The 21,405-nt window shown below is 39.8% G+C and overlaps 1 protein-coding gene across 2 annotated transcripts in view; it reads left to right on the forward strand.

Moving 5' to 3' along the window:
* SLC1A7 (solute carrier family 1 member 7) overlaps nt 1–19,564 on the forward strand; it is a 56,022-nt gene extending 36,458 nt beyond the window's left edge. Inside the window, exons 8-11 of one of the 2 annotated variants that reach the window (XM_054072427.1) lie at nt 7,903–8,097; nt 11,667–11,801; nt 15,922–16,015; nt 18,111–19,564. In XM_054072427.1, coding sequence (XP_053928402.1) covers nt 7,903–8,097; nt 11,667–11,801; nt 15,922–16,015; nt 18,111–18,347 — 661 coding nt within the window. In that variant the 3' untranslated portion in view covers nt 18,348–19,564. Of the gene's footprint in view, nt 1–7,902; nt 8,098–11,666; nt 11,802–15,915; nt 16,016–18,110 lie in introns of both variants that reach the window. The other variant, XM_009561893.2, reaches the window with a different exon arrangement.
* Nucleotides 19,565–21,405: the final 1,841 nt, after the last annotated feature.

The following is a 21,405-nucleotide window of genomic DNA, read 5'->3' on the forward strand; positions in this document are numbered from 1 at the left end:
TACTCCTCTCCATATCTTCCCAAGCTCATTGAGCAGTAATTCACATAATGTCTCCTACATTGGGGTGACTCACTTAGAAATAAAGTGTATTTGTAATTGGTGGAATTACAGAATGTAAAGGCAGGAATGACATATAGATAAAAGCTCTGGGAAGCCAAGCAAATGTTGGCTTAAAAAACTTCTTTTTAATAGTCTAGTATGGACCGTTATGTAATCAGAGCATGTGGGGTTCCATGGGGCATCATCACTGATAAATAACTATGTGAGTTTTGCAGAAATCTGAAATTATTCTGCGAATTATCTAAGTAAATAAATACATAGAGAAATAACAGTGTAACCTCCCTGAACTGGTATTAGTCAATGTCATTCATTTTTGCTTTTAATCCTCTGCAAATTTTATTTTTGTTGCAAAACATTGCTTTGCAGTGCGGTAATTACTGACAAGGCTAAAAGAGAAATAATCTCTATTTTACTGAAAGGACAATGAAAAAGAGAAAACTTAATTTGTACTAGACCTGTGCCAGACTTGGGAGAAGATCCTAAAACTTTTATCCCAATCCCGTTAGTCTGATTAGGGTTTTTACAGTTCTAAAGAGATCCAACAAGGCTGTTTGGGGCAGGAAGGACAGATGCCAATGCTGGTTTCTTTCATGAATACAGATACAGTGGTTGGGTAGGAGTAAGGAGAGCAGGAGGGATGTATAGCAACTAAAAGAAAGAAAAGGAGGGAATGATTATTCCAGTACAGTTGGAAGGTGTTGGCTTTCCACTACGCTTCATTTTGCAAGTTGTTTTTATTTATAACAATTTGCTCCAAAATGACATATAAAGAGCAACATGCTGTGAAATACAAAGTCAAGAAAAAATTATGTGCTGGGTGGTGGTTTAAACTCTAACTAGGCTTAAATCATTGAGGCAATCTTTTTTATTAGAAACTAAAATATTTGTAGCTTAAGATGACATTACATCCCCAGATTCAAGTAAGGTGCTAATTTTGCACTCAAAAATGTTAGTGTTGGAAAAGGCTCATCAGATTCACCTTTTACGCTCTTGACTCTACCCTGGTCCCCTAAGAATTCTGTTGCTGAAGAACGATATTGCTAACACTCAGGTTTTTTAATCTGTGCCATTCCATTATTTCTCTTCTTCTAGAAAGATATTTTTCCTTGCTATTCTAATCTGATTTTTTCTTATTTTAGAAAAAAAAAAAGAGATAAAGTTTTGTTCCTTGTTTTATCATTAGCATTTATAGAAGAGTTTGTCCTTCTCATTTCTGTTAATAGCAACAAAAATAAGCAATATTTTCATGAGTACAGGCCCCTTTATCATGGGAGGTTTAATCAAGACATATTCCATCATTTTCAAAAACATGTTAGTTTTCTTAATTTTCCCTATTTTTGTGTCAGCATTGTATTTTGATTTTATAACCAGTTTACTAGTCCTCTGCTGGTCTGGAAGCTGCTCTGAGAGTATCAAACCACTTCACAATCATGAGGGCTCCTCTTTGTAATCCATAATATATTCAGGTCCAGGTTGTTTGTGGTATGTTTTGAGGTCAGAAATGTTCCAACGTCATTATCTTCAATCATAGTAATAAAACAAAAAGTTAAAGATGGTATGTAATAACCAAAATACACAACCAGATCTACACAGGTACGCGGTGGTTTCAATTGCTCTGTTTTACACGAGTGCCTAAGTTATATTGCTGCTTGGAGGAAGTTCAACAGCGGTTGGTTTGAGAATTTTTAGATCAGGTTTTTTATTTTTTCTCAATTACTTGTAGAAGCATAAGGAAAGAATGTGCACGCTCTCTAGCAAATGTGAGCTCCTCTTTTAAAAGATGGGCATATCATTATTGGCAAGCTTAACTTCTAGACAGCTTTCAGGCATGTAGGATGCTATGGTTCATGTAGGAGCTTGGTTCCTCATGAGAAGGATTAGGCTCCTAGGAAAGAGCCCCAAAAGCCCATATGGTAAGGAGAGCTAGGTAGGCATCAGGTGTAGCTACAAAACAAAAATCTCAACCTACAGAACTGGTGAGAGAGAGAACTCTCTCTGCTGGGTCTCTCCAAGGTAAACCAATCTTGACTTTCTTCTCCCACTCTATTTGCTTAGGAATATGATTTAGTGGTGAACTAAAGCAGTATTAGGTTAAGGGTTGGACTTGATGATCTTAACGGTCTTTTCCAACCTAAACAATTCTATGATTTCCTTACCCCAAGCTGAGTGTCTGCTGACAGCGGAGAAAATACAGGGAATTCGGCTTTCCCGTTAGCCTGCACTGACTTTCACCCTTCTAGGCTCGGACTCCCAGGAGAGAGCCCCTGTCTTTGGGATATTGAGTACTTTGAGATAGCACTCTCTCCCCTTCCACTGTGCAAGGAATAATTACATATTTATAGTCCCAGAGAGCTTGTAGTTTGGGAGCAGAGCTCTGGTGCCAGCCGGTAGCTCAGCCTGTCGAGAATCACCAGCAGGACTTGCTACCACAGGAGATTTAGTATCTTTATTGTCTGAAGTTAATGTACCACCAAAGTTGAGTCCCGGGCAAAGGCTCTGAATTTATGAATCTGGGGCTTGGACATGTTTGATGGATTCAGCTCTGATTGCTCCTTCTTACCAGTGTGTATATTTTGCAAATCCAACAAAGGCCCAACATGGTTTTTGATGTTTTTCTGCTCAGAAAGCAGGGCCTTGTCTAGAGACAGCTGAACTTTTCACCTTCGTTACACTGAAAGGAATGGATACTGCACATAACTGAGCTGTTGCCAGAAAAACATGCAGAAATAATTGGGGCTGGACAGGAGAGCTGCTTCTCCTGACGGTAAATGCATCTGTGTTTGGTTAAATAACACTTGCCACAGGGACATTATATAACAGTCATAATGTGGGTATTGGATTTTCTGATCATCTTAGAGGAGAACAAAGAGTTGATTTTAAGCATACTGATGTGTTTCTTGCAGATGTTTCTGTGTCGGTTCATGTCTACATCTAAAGATAGAAAGAAAACCACAGATCAGTGTCCTGACATTCATTCCAGCTAGTCTGCACCTGTGGAAAGCTGTGTTTTTGAGCTAAAAGTCAAACTGCAAGAATAAAAAACAATACCACATGCAAAACCCAAGAATGTAGCACAAGGGAACCTGAAAGCCACTAAACACTAAACACTAAAAGATCATGGCAATGATCTTTTTGTTTATCTGAACATTATTTCAACCCATTTCCCTTTAGTGAAAGGTTCTACGCCTCATTCTCCGTCCCCTTATATTCCACCAGAAATCACAACCGTAGCAATATTTTGATTTGCAGACATTACTGGAGAGACAGAGACAGAGAAGTGGGAGATCTGTTATTCCTCTGTTCCTACGACTAGCACGGAGTCCCTGCACCAGCCACCTGGCCAGCCAGCCTCTGAAACCAAACCTTTGGCCGGCCCCCATCTGGGCTGGCTTTGCCAACAAGCACCATAGCAATGTACACAGATCCTCTTTGCTATGTCAGTAAGGTGTGCGCGGCACGTGCTGTCGTTGCCCACCTTGCCCTGCTCTGTGTTGTTCAGGTCATGCCCCTATGGATTTCTGACTTGCTGCTTGCTTCCCCCCACATCGCCCCTGATCCTATCACCCTTACTGTACTGAAAAAGCAGTATTTGGCCTACAGGCAAAATTCTTCTTGATTTTTAGCTTTCCTCATTCCAATGGCATGAGGGAATTTTATTTTTCTAGGTCATCTTTCCATATCGTTAATGAATTAAAGCAGCATCTACTCAGTGATGCATCCCATCAAAAGAAGCTATTTTCATCTTCTCTGAAGACAAACTATAAAGTATGAGTTTTTCAAGGGTTTTGCTGCTTATGAAACACTAAGATCTTGGCTGTTGCATAGTGTAAATTAAAGGCAGATTTAGCAAAAGGGAGATGAGATCAGTTTGTTGATTTTTTGGAGCAAATATCAAAATGCATTTGAATGATAAGATAAACAGAGGAGGCTGAACAGCTGTTCTTCCACAGTGACTAGCTGTCTTTGTGGCTCACACTAGTAAGAGCTTGGCCTGATCCAGCATTAGCTTATGCTCAGACTCTGCAGCTGCAGCACTTTAGCCTAAAATTGAGATAAGACTCTAAAAATGTATTTTTCATCGTTAGAGATAGTGCTGGGAGAAGATACCTCTCCTCTTAGCTGAAAGCTTTGCGGCAGTTTTTAAAAGACTTAACAGATTAAGATCAGTGCTTTGGAGTATTTTTCCCTCCTGATAAATGTTAAATGTCAGTCTTTCATGTTACTGCTCAACTGTTTAACAGCAGATAAATCAGCTTTCAAGAAAACAAACTTCACCTTTTTTAGCTGGAAAGAAAAATTAAAGTATTCGTTTGAGAATGTTTTTTCTTCAGCCATTGAAATTATATATTAATCTAATTCAAAAAATACAGTAGGAACTTTTTTAGCCTTAAATAAGAGAGGTATTTTCTGATATGTGCAAGATGGTACATGATGAGTAAAAGTGAACCATCATTGAACAAGACAACCTCTTCTAGGATACTCCACATAGCATTTGTCACCTGTGTCTGGGAAAAGTTCATTCAGATTGAAATGGGCACTGAAAGGGTAATTGGGGATGTAAAGTAGCAACCTTGTAAAAGACTTTGGAATGTCTGGTTGGGTCAATCCAGTCTGAGAGGGGACAAAACTGATTTCTAGCAATATGTATTGTAACAGCTGGACTGATTTGTACAAGGAGAAGAGCGTAAAACACATAAAAGCAAAATTAGTGTAAATTGAAAAAAAAATACATCTAAACCATAAATTAAATCTCTCATCTGAACAGTGAGTTCCAGAAAGCCTTTCAATAGGAATAGTTAGGTCAGACAGCCTGCTAGCTCTGAGAAGTGGTGTCATAAATTTGAGTGAGACTGTGTGTAGTAGTTGCCTCTGCTAGGAAGGTACAAGAATCTGTGACCTGGAAATTTGCTTCCTTTCAGTATCTTGCACAATGTTTTTCATCATCATTGCACTTATATTCTTCTCATTTTCCTTTTTGTTATAATATTTAATAAACAACAAACCCAACATTTAGTTATGTGCCCTACAAGTTTTACTTCTAGCAGCAGGAAATTAAAATGAAAGAAGCACCTGACTCTTGTGAGATACTGCACAAGTTTAGAAGTTTCATACATGTGTCATACATTCCGTTTACAACATTGGAAGTAGACGGAGATTTGGCTGGTTGTACCACTGATATTATGAGATTGTTCTTCACGATCTTTGTCACATCTCAACCAAACAGGGAGATGTCAATCAGTTTGTGCATTTTATAGCTCAGCTTTCAGCCTTCAGAACAGGAAGACATTTAGGTTTAAAATTCCGGTATGTCGACGTGCAGGCAAGGTGGAAAAGGACTTGTAAGATTACCTTTTTCTCCTCCTTTTCCCTCCAAAAAATTAGATGGGGTTTGTTACAGAAAAGCCAAGTGTCCAAGGAAAGAATGCCTTTAAAAACAAGTAACCAACAAAAACAACTGCGGGGAAGGCGGGCAATGAACAGTAAGTTTAGTAATCGCTTCCTGGCTGTGCCTATAGTTTAAGAACATCCAGAAGTGATACTGGGGTGGTCTGCTCCTAGTTACAGCTACACAAGAGGTTCCAGTTCTACATAACCTGTAAGGCCCATCCTCACCTTTTTATTTTATATACATTTTATGGTAAACCACACAGAGAGAATTTCACTCATTCACAAATGAATGTATGAAAAATGATAGGCATATCCAAGAGAGAAATTACTTCTAATGTGTAGTTTGGGGGGTTATACTTCACGGTGTTTGCTTTTCAAAGTACATATTGATTAACTATTAGGAATGATAGAATGAAAAAATCGAATATAACTCAGTTACCACAGGTAAAACAGATTTCTATTGCTTCTATGACCTTTCAATTCATTTGCATACTTTGTCCAGATTTTCATAGCAGGGATTGCCAGTCTGTAGTAAATCATTCACTGATCAGACTTTATAAAGTTATGGAAGAGAGAGATAGCGTAATGAAAGCATAGACTTGTCTTATCCCTTGTGTTTCTATTGCCAGAAGCTGCTTTTCTTTCCAAACACTGTTACTTGCCTCAAACAACAGCTTGCACAAATACAAAATGACAACTCCTTCTCATGGAAACATTTTGCTAATGTTTTCCTACAAAGTCGGGGTTAGGATTTCAGAGCTTTCAGAATGTCTCTGTGATTTTGTAGGTCACATGTAATGACTGAGAAAGAATTTGTAGGTCAAATGTGTTATCCTCCATTAGGAACGGATAATGGTCATTATCAGATCTAGATATCAGAGCCACATTGCTAATATGAGGCTCACTACACACAGCGACTGAGCAATTTGAACTGTCTGAACTAGTGGAAAGACACCTATATTTCATGACTGATCACAATAGTGTCATGATAGCAGTATTTCCCCTATAATTACTTATCTCTTTTAAAGAGGTAGCTCTGTCATAATTTTGAAGGAATTTTCTATTTTACATCTATTTAAATAGCCTGAGATACTCAGCAATATTTTAAAATGACTGTCATAGCAAGGAAAATATTTTGCCATTTGATTATTGTCTGCAATGATGTTACTTATTTTCTGTACAAGACGTTTTCTGTGCCACAAAGAATACCACTTAACTCACTTGAATGCATTTTGATTACTCACGATATATTAGTGCATATGACACCATATTGTAAAATGCAGAGTGTTACCAAAAGGCTGATAAAACATAAACATGTTTAGGTGTGTTACTATTTAAAAATGCATGGATCTTATTGAAAATGAGGAATTTTAAGATGAGATAATATTTTATTGATTGTCTCAGTTAATGAAAACAAAAATCAGATTTTTTTTTTTAAGAGTCTGAAATCAAGGGTTGGAGTTTGGAAGGAGTTGAGCTCATCTTAAAATGAATACCTGTGCAACAGTCATATCATTCCATGCCACGCCATACCTTAACACACACACATTTATACCTCATTTACATATGTACACGTTTTTTATATGACCTGCAATTATGTGATTGTTATAGGATCACACAAGGGACATGGGAGATCTGTCCTAGAGAGGAAATGGGATTGTATATTCCTAAACACAGGATCTTGGTCTGTAACTTTTCTTTTCAGGCATGCTGTTGATTTGATCTTTGCCTAACCCCTTGCAGAAACGTGAACTTGTCATGAGGGAGGACAGTACTGCATTAATGCGTTCTGAGGCAAAAGAAGGACTGGTTTCTTGGTCAGAGCTGTTGCCCACTGGGATGTTTTAGAGTTTAACCCAAGCTGCATTACAATCTCTTGTAAGCTGTCACTACTGTTATAATTCATTGCCTGGTCTTTTAATTACTGTCCATATGCAGGGAGAACTGGCACAATCCCTAAGGGCATTTATATAGCATTTCCTTACAGTGAGTTAAGAACCTTTCTTACTTTATACTTTTCCTTGGTTTATGGCAACTCTTGCTGTTTAAAAGTGTCTTTCTGCTTCAGAAGGCTTGGAAAGAAATTTTTTTAGAAACAATGAATGCACAACAGTTTTCAGAGATTTTACCAATAAGCTGCACAGGGTGTTTCCCCTGCCTCGCATTTGAGCATACAATCCTGTCTCTTTCGGGAAAGGGAGAATGACTTAATCTGGGGGAAGCAAAGCTTGCACTTACTCTAGCATTTATACATGTAACTGTCTTTATCCCTTTCAAGCAAAGGAGTGAGTTACATGGGAAGTGGGTTACACCTGCACACCAAAGAATGAGAAGCAGTGCTGACATGGTTGCCGTGTGTAAAATTTACCCTGTCCGGAGGACGTTTGCCACAATTGGTTCTCTTCCCCAGAAATAAAAACAATTCAATATCTGCTTCCCTCCGCTGTTTTTCAGCTCAGCCACACTGCCTATCACTTTCAAGTGCTTGTTGGAAAATAATCATGTGGACAGGAGGATCGCGAGGTTTGTGCTGCCAGTAGGAGCCACCATCAACATGGATGGAACAGCACTCTACGAGGCAGTGGCTGCCATCTTCATTGCACAAGTAAACAACTATGAGCTGGACTTCGGGCAGATTATTACTATAAGGTATAAACTTCAAATTCCTTGGGCCACGATTTGGTTGTCTTGTTGTGTCTGACACTGTTACCTAAGATTCCTGTATGCAACAATGTTCAGAATGACACTCATCTTTGCTATTACCAAAGGATCCATCCCTCACAGGAGGGTTATTTTAAACTAATGTAGAGATCACAGAGTGCACAAAGGGAAATTGTGCTAGTACCATTCAATAGAAGCATGCAGACACCAGGAAACACATAGAATCATAGAATCACTAGGTTGGAAAGGACCCACTGGATCATCGAGTCCAACCATTCCTAACAATCCCTAAACCATGCCCCTCAGCACTTCATCCACCCATTCCTTAAACACCTCCAGGGAAGGTGACTCTACCACCTCCCTGGGCAGCCTGTTCCAGTGCCCAATGACCCTTTCTGTGAAAATTTTTTTCGTGATATCCAGCCTGAACCTCCTCTGGCGCAGCTTGAGGCCATTCCCTCTTGTTCTGTCCCCTGTCACTTGGGAGAAGAGCCCAGCTCCCTCCTCTCCACAACCTCCTCTCAGGTAGTTGTAGAGTGCAATAAGGTCTCCTCTCAGCCTCCTCTTCTCCAGGCTAAACAACCCCAGCTCTTGCTGCTGCACCTCGTAAGACTTGTTCTCCAGCCCCTGACGTTTCTGTTTGAGGATAACTGTCTCATTTTTAATTTTAGGTGATCCATTGATAATTTACTAAGATTGTTTTACTATTATTATTGGTATTTAAAACAGTATTTTAAATGCCAGAATTGTTTTCAACTTTAACTCTGGTTTGCATCTTTACATGAGAGGAAAGGGATAAAACCTCACAAAACTATAAGTTCTATATCAGATAACAGGGAATAGTGTGTTATGAAGCTCTTTGTCAAACCCTGAAGGAGTTGGGGCACAGAGAAGGAGGACAGATGCTACTATCAGGGCAGATTTTCATGAAGATGTCATATCACTAAATATTTTTTTGAATGTCTTCTCTGCTGCTTGTTAAAGCAGAAAACTTCATAAACAACCATGGTCTCGGTGGGTAGAGAGTGCTGTAGCTGCATACTCTGTCCTTGAAAGGTCTGTAAAGGATCCAGAAGACTAGAAGATCCAGCTGAACAATTACTGCCAAATAACTCCAGTGGCTGCCAAAGAATGCCTCAGGGACTGAAACCTGCAGGTTTCCAGCAGGGAACAAATTATAAGAAAAACATTCCTCATAGTCAGAGCCTTGTGCAACATATTTGAGTTCTGCTTACCTACCCACCCAGTGACCTCATCACTGCCCCATTTACACTGCTGCGCCTTTCCCATGTTCTGCTGGACTTCAAAACTTTCTTGACAAGAGGAGGAGAGTTCTGAGACCAACCCAGGGTGACAGCTGGGCTTTGCTAACAGGCTTCTGGAAAGATCTGGTTGGACTAGAAGGAGAAGAAATAAATTGTGCCCATATGAGCTCTTGCCTCAGGCTGTCTCTCTCTCTCTCTCTCTCTGAAAAATACTGGAATGACCCAGTGCTAAAATTTAGTCTTTTGTGATATTTAATGCAAGGACGTTTTTATAATGTCGTCTCAACATATGGCCCAGAGCATGGGCAGACATTACACAAACATTGAAGTAGAGAACAGTGATTTGAAAAAATTGAAGAGAAGAGAGTGATGGTAAATGGGTTCTAGGTTGTTCTAGCAGAACCCTATTTTATCTCTTCATTTTTACTGCCTGCTTTAAGTGCTAGTACACAAGAACTAAGTATAGACAATAGAAGTAAGATAATAGAAGGAAAGTACAAATGCACATTAGAAAACTCTGAAAAAGGAAAAGAAAGAAGGAGACTGAAACAAAAAGAGTAAATAGGAAGTCACAATGGATTCAGTACCTTGAATATCTGAAGCGAAATTCTGAATGTGTTTTATAGGCCGTGCTTGCCCCAGATCTTGATACTTTAGGATCTGGAGATTTGAAATTCAACTCTTTCTGAGTGCCAGGATATTTTTGCCAGAGGGGCAAAATTGTTACAAAAATGATCTGTCTACATTGCTCATAATTTGTAAAATACAGATTGACAGTTTATGTCAATATGATCGTGCAAACTTAGATGGTAGCAGAAAAAGAGAGTAAAGATCGTATTCCCATCAACTGAGCCTGTTATAGGAATAAACATCTACATTAAGGGAAAAAGATCAATGGAATAGCAGCTTGCCTGTACAATCTTACTTAAACATTCCTAGTTTTGTCCCTAATTAAGTTATGAGACTTTGTGACCTGAACTGTCTTAGGAGGCAGAAGCAGTCCTAATCAGCTAGCCAGTTTGGAGCACTAACTGGAGAACTTTTTAATGTTCATTGTATTTATTTCTTATTCAGCTACTGAGCTTCTGCCCCTTCCTTTCTGTCTGTAGTTTACTTAATACCATGCTATTAGGATGCTCTACAAGATAGCTTTTTCAAAATGTAGTTTTCAGTCTTTCTCATTCCCTATCACACCCACATGCAAATGTGTTTTATTTTATTGCAGGAAAGGGCTTTAGTTATAAACATGGATGCTGCTCTACTGGTACACAGTACAGCTGTGAGCAAGATACTGGGTATCTCTGCGTCTCATTTTACATATGGGTTAATACTGTTACCCTCATTTTCCATCACAGGAGGTTGATGAGACTTAACTGCTTGCCAAAAGCTCCGTAATTCTGGATTGATGAATGCAGTGGATTATCAGTGTATATGCTTTATGTCATCCTTTCACAATTGTCAACATTTGTTTTCTGTCTTTCTGCTGGATGGCCCAGCTCTTGGAAGTGGCTAGATGGGCGGAAATTAATATATACAGTCACTTCTGCTCCTGGAAAAAGGAATGAGGTTCCTTCCCTAAAAATAGCATTATGAAAAAAATGTTAAGCCTGCCAGGTCCACTCTTGCGCTGGTCTCCCATTCATTTCTGCTTGCCTGGCTGAAAAAAATGGTGTGAAGGTCAAGTAAAAATACTTTCCCGAAACTGAAGAGATACAGTCACATTCACGCTTGCTTCGTATTTAGATCCAAGTATGCAAAGCCATGTGCTCTGCAAGGACTTTACCCGTGGCCTAGCCTCTCTGTGATGGATTGACATTTAAGGTTCTTTCGCAGCCAGCCGTGGATTTGCCTGGCACAGGAACTGCCGAGGATGACTCAGATGTCTGCTGGGAGCTCTGCTGCCAGGGGTGAAGCAGCAATGAGGAGTGCTGGCAGATTCATGGCACACGGTGCTGCGTGATGCCATGAAGGATGAGAAGCTGACGTAACTCAGACAAGCCCACATCCTGTCTGCCCTCCTTTCTCTGCACTTCTGTGATATTATGAGACAACAGAACTCCCCCACCAGCACTAAGGCTGCAAAGGTAGAGGGTGAGAATTTAGTGCTGGGTAGGCAGTTTGCCCTGTTCCTACTCTCTGACCTGGCTTCTGTCCACAAAACACTGGCACTTCTGTGTAGCGGCTTGTGTAAGAAGGGTTATGGTTTAGGAAAGCTTCTGTAGAAACAAGATGTGGTTTCTTGCAGAGCAATTTATTGCTGGTAAAGCTTATTCCTTTCTTTCTTTGTTGAAGTATCACAGCAACAGCAGCAAGCATAGGTGCTGCAGGTATCCCGCAAGCTGGCCTGGTGACAATGGTCATTGTTCTGACTTCAGTTGGGCTTCCAACAGATGACATCACGTTGATTATTGCCGTCGACTGGGCACTGTAAGTAACATCAAGCTTTTGAGGTTTCCAGTGTGGCAACATTGCTAAAAAGGCAAATGGTCTCCAGGGTTATAGTGACACAAATACACGTAAAAGCCATGGGAAGTAATTATTTTGCTTAAAATGGTGCTAATGTGGCCAGCAGAGATAAAATACTCTGCTGAAGTGGGCAGTACGTTGAAAAAAGGCATAGATAAATGAGAGATGGTCTAGATGAGACTTGGATAATATGACCTACATAGAAAGGCTGAAAAAGCAGAGTTCATTTAGTCTAAAAACAGAGCAGCAGTTTCTGATACAAATAAGATAGTCCTGAAGAGGACAGTGATCAGTTTTTTCTTCACATTCACAGGGAGGGCGGATGAAGAAGTAGATCAAAGTAATTAGCCTTAAGTCAGATCTCAGGGAAACTTAAGAATTATTTTTATCTAGAAGGACAGGCAGGCAATGGAAGTGGCTGCATCTAACCTGGCTGAAGGATGGTTGGTGTGCCTTCATGAGAAGCTTTAAGGTCAGGCCAGACAAATGTCTATCAGGTGTAACTTTGGCAACTTGTCTTGGACAAGGACAAGGGTCTAATGTTTCTAGGAAATGTAGTTTGCCTAAACGCTGCTTATCAGCCCACTGACAGTTCAAGGACAACATCTCAATGTAGTGAAGCACTCTGCAAAGAGGCATGAACCCGTGCTGAAGCAGGCGAGTGCTTCTGCACCACAGATGCTGCTCTGCCTGAAGTGGCCATGGCAGGACAGTAAGGGTTTGTGTTATGTAGAGCTCCTGCTACTCTAACTAGAACCATGACACAGTCAACCTGAATGTAATACTTGCACTTTGCTGCATTAGGACTGTTAATTACTTCCTTTTATCACAGCTCCTGATGCAATTGTGCTTTTTCTGGTTTCAGTACTAAATAGGCAGCGGCAACTTGTAGGCTCCTGTGCAGAGGGGGGCCGTGTTTGGCACAGCTGTTCTGTACAGAGGTCACTTTGCTGCATCAGGGAGGATTTAACAGCAGAGGCTAAAACTTAACATGCTCAGAATAAGAGAGATTCGTGTCATCCATGAGAAGAGCCACTTTTAAAATTCATAAGGAGTGGTTTGTTTGAACTCTTAACTTTTATGTAAATGTCCATAGATCAGTCAAACAATTCTGAGTAGTCTAGGAAGATTAATGGTAAAGTGCTGGTCCCTAGCTCATTAGCATTTCAATTAACTACATAACTACAACATGCATCCATAAGGGAACAGTCTGAATTATTTTTTATTTGATCTATATAATATGTATCTCTGTTAATACAGTGGAGTTTCATTTCATCAGAGTTCTGGGTTAAAATGTGCTACAAGCCCATTCTCTTCTATATCACATTTTATTCAGCTTTAAGCCACTGGCTTTTTGTACAAAGAATTGTGAGAATAAATTATTACTTTCCTGTTTAGTGTAATAGAATATTATGATGATTATGATTATTAAGAGTCATTAGTGTTGTGTTGTATACATATTTTAAGACATACTTTATTTTAGGAGTATCAGTAATATTCTTCTGTGAAGGATAAATATTGCCTGCTGTGGGCACCTAAACTGGGGAATGGCAGTTCAGATTTTAATAAAATAGCTTTTCTAACACTAGTCACTGAAGCTTAGTAGCTAATTAAGCACAGCAAAATCACAGTATTTTTAAGCTCTATTACAAAAACCTTTGCCCTCTATATTGCTCAGTTTTCGCTGACCTCTTGCAACACCAACAGTTCATTGTTTTTCCAGGAAGTCTTCCAGTGTACATGGGAATTATGCTTCTTTTTGTCTTACAAAACTTTTCAAAACAACAGAAAAAAACTTTTCCAGGCTATAGTTCCAGATGGTATTAAAGAATGAGCAAGGAACAGATCCAATTTTCTGTCTTTTGCCAATGACCTTTCATAGAAAAAGTGTATTTCTGTGTTCTGGCCCTCGGTGGCTTCAAGAACCTGCAGATGCAAAGTGTCAACGTGGTTGACATGATGAATATTTTCAACATTAGTTTTGGAAGTACTGGAGTATGAAGAATGCTTAAAGACGGCTGGTTAGACGATCTCATGAGACTGAAATACCCATTACAATGCACTGCTGGCATTACAACTCATTTAGATATCCATAACATGTATGTGAGCTCCATACCTTCAGCTAGTGCCCAGAGACATAAAGGAGAAAACAAAAATGTTTCTCAGCTGATTTATTAGACACAAGGTAAAAGTTTTGCATCTTTAATTTTGCATCTTTAATAATACCATCTAAAGCTAAAATACCACTGCAACACCTGACTCGTGTTTGCACAAGAAGAAAAGCCACTGGCAGCAAGTTGGCCTCTTAGTGGAGAATTGTCAGTGATGCGCGGTGTGGTTCTACTCATGCATGGTACAGACTACTCTGTACATGCAGAAACACGGAATAGAACTGCTCAAACTACATACCAGGCAATTCATTTTCTTAAGAGTTTCTGTCTTGTGCACTGTTACAGAAACTCTTTTTCAGAAGATACGCTAATGAGAGCCCAAAAGGGAGTGGAAACTCTTGAGCTCTGCTAATACAGCTTCTGCTGTACTGCAGCTGACTTTGCACAATCCAAAATTAACAACTCAGAATATCTTTCCAAGAATCAAAATTTGATCATCAACCAAAGGGAAAAAAAGTCTGTGTGTAACAGGAACATGTATCAATACGTGCTGTACCAGTGTTTTTCCCGGCTTAACATATTCTTGTGGGAATTTTCCTCAAGGCAAATCCCAAATCAGAATAGCAGGAATTAGAAAAACGGATTCAGCAAACAAGCATAAGACAGGGTCATGGAGTCAACATGGGCTGTGGAATATTATTACTGGAGTTACTTGCAATTTTGTGTGCAATTTGGGTAACTGCACACACAAATAACATTTCATGCAGGAACGTTCATGCTGTTTAGGGAAGCAACTGCATAAACATTTGCATGCTCAGAGCACATGCCTCAAATATCTGAGAAAAAATCAACACAAAGTTTCAATTCTTTTCTATATTAAGATATGGGATCAGAAATCTGGGCAGTGTTGATATTGGACCATCACTGACTTTAATAAGCCAAACATCTGGAGATTTCTGAACCTCCATTTTATAACCCACATTTATAAATTAAGTTACCAATATGACAGAGTATTCAGATGTGTATGTTTTTCTTGGAAAAGACGTGATGTATTTCAGACTTAAAAGCTATATCGTCTATTTGAAATAACATCAAATTTAACTAATAGATTCCAAGCTGTTTCAAGTCTAACATTTGTCTATGACAACCACTGGCTTTTGTGTATTTACAGTCTGTGCTTTAATACGTTAGTTTTTTAGACAGTGGATAAAGGCGTAAACAGGGAAGAAATGATCCTGTAAATGAATAAATGAAAAATAGTGAAACTATATATATGCAATGTATTGTCAATCATACAAATTTAAAATGGAAAAGGTGATAACTGAAAATGAAGAATCTTTATGAGCCACTAGTAGCCATAGCAACCATAGCTTTTTCAGAAATGAAGATGATGTAAATATGGTCAGTGCCTGCTGAGTTTGTTAGTGCAGTTATTTAGCAACCTTCTGAATACTCTTGATTGTTTTCTGCACATTCTACCAATTCAATAATCTTCTAAACTAGGACTTGGTTGCTCAGATTCAGACCTTTATACCTAATGGAAAGTACTGGCTGTCCTCTACTTTTATTGAATCAAGTCATTTGCAGCACCAGCCTCCAAACCAGACCATAATACTGGACCTTAACATAAAAACTTAGACATAAATGTAATCTTGATCTGCTGTGTTAAATCTTTCTAGTGGTGAATCAGCTTGTGTGTATAGGGAGGCACGGCTGCTGTAGTTAGCTTAGCTTATTTAAGTGTGTGGCAGCAAAGGGCGCTGAGCTCTGAAAAGGCTGGGAAACCCAACCGAGCAGTTCAGTAACTAATAGCTGTCCTGTGCCAAACTCCTTACTACCATTTCTGAACTTGTTAGCTCATACAACCAGCAAAATTTGCCTTCAGCTATAATTACTGCAGTGATGAAGCCATAGGCATGTACCAAAAAAAGCCAACTACTTACTATAACTATTTCATTTGCCAGAGACAGGTTTAGAACAATGATCAATGTCCTGGGAGATGCCCTGGCAGCTGGGATCATGGCTCACATCTGCCGGAAGGAGTTCATCAAGGACGGTGATGAGGTAACAACGCGGTGTGCCAGCGTGTGCCGTATTAGGGCAAAGAACCTGCAAGTTCTCAGACTCCCACATTCATTTCATCTAGTTTATAAAAGGTGTTTCAGAGAGAGGACAGAATCTGGCAATGTGCTGCTTAGCCAGAAGAGGTGAAGGGTTTTTTTTTTTTTTTGCATGTGGTCATGCAGAAAGCCACTCAAATTCAAAGCTTACGAGCCAGCTGTGTCTGGCACACCAGGGCTGGGAACAGGAAAAGCAGCTGCATTGTCCTGCAAATGCAAGAGATGCTGGACCCGTGAGTCCCACTGACAGTACCCCATTCCTGCCAGCTGTCTTCTTTCTGAAAATGTGACCTGCAACAGGCCAAAGTGACAAATATCCTTCACTATTTGTTTGTAGGGGAGGTAAAGGCTTTTATGAGTGTGTATTGCATAATCAATAAGCTCACAACAAAAGCAACTACCATGAGTGTTGCAAGCCTCTGTGTTAGTATAATCTGAAGCCAGCACTGCAATAATTTCTTTCTGGACTAGCACAAGCACACTGCTGCATTCTAGACTTCATTATCAGACATGCTCATGTCTTCTGCATTTAACACAAGTCCCTCCTTACATCTTTGTTTTTTCCCCTCTCCTTACATCGTTTTTTCCCCTCTCCTTATTTCACACACCACATATACCTCTGTATTCTGCCCCTGCCCCCCTCCACTCCTATGCTTTTTTTCCTTCCTTCTTGGTGAGTATCATTCAGTTTTTCCTTATACCAGGAACTCATACTCTTCCTTCAAATCCTTGACAGAAGAGATTCCTAATTCTATGAGCCCCTCATACTTGGAGGTGCTAATCTCCAACATTTTCAGCTCATAGCAGGCTCTCACTGCCTTTCTTCCAAAAAGACAGACTGGTTTATGCAGAAAAGTTTCATCGGGACTGATTTTCACAAGACTTATTTCATTTCTGTGCATCATTTGTAGAACAACAGCCTTAATAGCGAAGATCTATTTTTATTTCTCCCATTTTACAGACAGTCTTTCTCATAAATCCTATTCCCATGCCTTCCTGCAATATGCATTTAAAATTCCTGCTAACTTTCGATTTTTACATATAAAGATGGGCGGTGTCCCCTGAGGTACTTAGCACCTACAGTAATTACCACTGACAGGATTAGGCCTAGATATATGGGCTACACATCTAGCTCGCTACAAAGAAACCAAATGTACAACCTAATGGTAGAGTATGTCATTCCTTACAAGTCCAGAAGTGTAGTCTGAGCTCCTGCATAACACAGACCTCCTGACATTTCATTGCTGGATTTAGAACTCAGTAAGAACTCAAGAAGAGATGTTTCAAGAATATAAAATCCCTCCTCAGGGATTATTTAGTCATCTGTGATGAGATTTTTCTTTATATCATGCTCCATAATTGTATTAAAATATACCATTAGTCTGCCATACGTTTTGGCTGCAGAATTTGTGGAGTTAGTAATGTATTCCCAAAGGCCAAGTTTTTACAGCTGCAAGCCCACTTCATTTCTCTGCCAGTATTTACGTCTTATTTTCCCCATCAGAACTTCTGGTTTGATTTAAAGGACACTTCAATATTTAACTTATGAATCAGTCAATAAAATCCTCTTCATTTCCTTTGAAATAGTGCAAAGTGAAAAGACAGGTGGTGTTTTTTAGGGTTAGAAGACAACAACAGGTAGTTACTAGTCTATGAAATTGTACTCCAGAGCAAGTATTGCCGAAAGCTCAGCGTACTGGTCATTGAGAGTCTATATCTTTCGAACTCAGCCCCGAAATTCTAGCCATTATTTACTCTACCTATATCGCTTTACTGATGCGAGCAGTTATTACTGTGGGTATAAGTTAAATTAGAATTGTCACAGAGTTTGCATTTTTACATATGTAGAGACACCTTCACTTTATTGATGGTGCAAAAATGCTTTAGTGTGCGTGCCAAACAGGTCCTGGAAGTCTATGGAGGCCCTAAGCAATCCTGGTAAATGTAAAGCAGACCACAGGCTTTCAAAGTAAAAATCCCTTCCCTGTTATATACAGCAAACAGTAGCAGTATTCCAAATCTTAATACTTTTCACATAGGTTCCATTGATCTGTGAAACTAAGCCTGTTAACGTCCATCAGATTGTGGCTTACCAAAGAAATGGTTGCGTGAAGACCATGAATGAATCTCGTGGACCAGAAACAGTGAAAGGGTTTCAGCACCACATACCTGTGCAAGTGGAGCAAGAGGAAACTCCAGTGGAGAATCACACAAAGAAATCCAACAGTAAAGACCACTGCACTATTGAAATAAATGAATTGGAAACAAATGTGTAACGGCTGCTCTCGGTGGTATCTCATCCACCAGGGACCTGATACCCCATCTCTACCTCACAGCTGGAAGAGGGACTCTTTGCCTTGAACAGGAAAATGTGGAGTTATTGCCACCCTGCTTGTACTGGAGCTAGGAGACCAGCTGTGAATGTCAGGATAGGCACACAGCCTGGAAGAGACATGGATGTCTTTAGGTGGAAGATTTTAATACCAAGGAATTAACTAATGGACAACTACTGGTTTATTCTGCACTCACTTGACTCCAATATAGTATTTGACACTCCTTTGGTCCTTTTTTTTAAGGTGTTTTTTATTTGACCCTTTTTGATTTTTTTAACCAAAGCCTTTTTTTTGTGTGAATCTCAGTAACTATGAACACTGTATTTATGTAGTTTTTTTGCTATGTGAATATGTACCAAAACTGCTAAAGATACTGATTTTGTCTAAATTTGCTAAATATAGAGTTTGTGCTTAGTTTTAGAACGGCAGTAAGAAAATCACACTGATTTCCTGATCTCAAGGGGTTACATGTATTACTAAACACTTCAAGCAGGGGTGAAGCAAAGCGTGAATTTTTACAAGAAAGCATGTTAAGGTAATTCTGATGGGCAGCCTTCAGAGACAGGCATTGAAGTGTGATATGTAACATGAAGAATTCCTAGGTCACTGCAGAGCACGGTTTGCCTTCCAAGTGCCAGATTCATTAACCTTTTTTAACCTAACTCTTCAGTAGAGTCAGTACCATGCACATGCAGCAGCAGAGGCAATGTGAGTCCAAATCTATAAGCACTGGTGCTAATGTGTCCTCCTCTGTAACCTGTAGGCTGTTCTACTGTAAATATGTATAAATCCACAGCTCAAGCTCTTCAACCATGCGCTTCATCCTAAGGGCAAACTGAACACAAACTGGAACCCAATGATGCTGAGTAATATTGGGGTTTTGTGAGAAGTTTGCAGTGGAAACGGGCCAGTTATTTCTCATAATTCAGTGGATGATCTACATCGACGGTTACTCCCATTCCACTATCAACTGAATCTTTCAGTTACAATAAAATCTGCTGAGTACGTTTCCAATGTTTGTGATAGAGAGCATTTTTAATAAACCTGCCATTTAAAAACAGGCTGTCTGTGCACTTCTACTGTTAGTGTCTTCTTATTTCTTTGCCAAAATGGAAAGTGGAAGTTAGGCAAACTTTTGAGAAGTTGGGATTCAATCCAGAGATTACGTACTAGCTCATACCGATACACTTGACATATTATATTTAGCTACTTGTGGCATATCAGTTTCAGATAACATGTGCCTGGTATTACAATATGCTCCTCTCATCTGTAGAGAAAAGATTACCCAGCCCAAAAGGACAATTTCTGCACTGACCAGAAGCAGAAGTGCTTCATGCGCATGATTAATGGTTTTCCTGGGATGTGCGTATTCATCTCTTCTTCGAGGGCTCCTGTTCTGATTATTTCTTTTGTCGTGCACTGCTTAGTTGTCTCAGGGGGCTGTAGTATAGGTAGTTTAAATACCAAGTGGTAAAGCCAGAAAGAACAAACATGCATCTTATTTGCCCATAATTCCTCAGAAACTCTGTATTAAATTGAAAATACATACATGAGGTGACTATTTGCCTGATTTGGTCCAAGGGTGAAAACAGAGAACATCAAGAATAGAGAAGGAGTGAAACTATTCAGAACAGTTGGCTCCTGAATGAGTTCTATACTGGACCTGCTCTACAAAGTGCCATTAAAATGAGCAGTTTGGGAGAAGTGAGGCTGGTCTGTGCCTCTCTGAGTGGGCGGAAACACTAGCTGACAAACATAGCATTTGATGCTTTCATCTCAGCAGCACTAGCAACTCCATGGGGTCACCTTCATCCTTCCTCAGCCGTCCATTCCTCCCTGCACTGCCTTGCCTCCTCTCCCAGCTGTACAGACACAATTACTTATGAGACCAGATGAAGAATCAGATGAGAAGCATTTTTTGTTTAAACCAGTTCACATGTGTTCTTAGCACAGTCGTAACAAACAGTTGTGTCAACAGAAGTCAAGGGGTGACACAGGGACACAAACAAGCAGCCAGGGGTGAAACAGAGTAAGTGATTGTGGAGGAGACAGGATCTCTGCATGCTGACTTTGCCAGCAAAGAGAATGTAACATTTAAATTTCACACTGTCGATTACAGCTACGTGAAGTGATAGTAAAAGCCTGCCAGTCAGCCATCAATTTACAGTCACTTTGCATAGATAAAAATTATGAAGAAAGAGGCTGAGTAGATCCAAGATTTGGAATGAGTAATTCCAAACTAAGTGGTTTTGGATGAGTCTGCCCAAACACCATGCCAAGGTGCCGCTGTCTGCCAAGCAGAAAGTGCTTCTAGCCTTACCACAACCTCCTCCAGCCACCTACAACCTTTGGCTAACTACAAAGTGCAAATCCTTTTGCTTGCCTGAGACAGCTTTCTTAGTCTGACACTCTTCAGCTGAGCCATGTCCCTGGAGTGTAGGCCAACTCCAATGCTAAGAAGCTACCATTTCTACGAGGAGAATTTCAGATGAGAAAAAGCATTGAAGACCAGAAGAAGCAGTTGCTTCAGTGGCACAAGTTCTACACAGTAAAGAAAACTACAATTTTGTCCTTTACACTCCATTTGGCAAGTAAGAAATGCAGAAGTCCCATGAGTGAAGGTATATTTCTATGGCATCAATAGGCTGTTTTAAAATTAACCTTCTGCACTCAAACCGGATTTATGAACTCTCCAGTTTTACTTTGCAAATTTGAAATGCATTAATTTTTTGCATTATATTGTTTAGATGTTTAAAACTTGGGGTTTATACCAATATGTGCCTCCCATTCACCCTATGCCAATCATAACTTACTGTTATTCTTGTGGGTCATTGTCTCCTGTAGTTTGGAGCTACTGTTTGGTGCCTCACATTTTGTTTTTACGAACTCTTTTCAGGGCAAGTCTACTTTCTGTTGATGTTGCCTAGGGCTTCACAGCAAAGTGGCAGCTGCAACTTGAACCAGCCGGGAGGAAAGCCGTGGTCCAGTGTCTTACCTGATC

This window comes from Cuculus canorus, chromosome 8 (genome assembly GCF_017976375.1).
Source record: "Cuculus canorus isolate bCucCan1 chromosome 8, bCucCan1.pri, whole genome shotgun sequence".
NCBI classification, from domain to species: domain Eukaryota; kingdom Metazoa; phylum Chordata; class Aves; order Cuculiformes; family Cuculidae; genus Cuculus; species Cuculus canorus.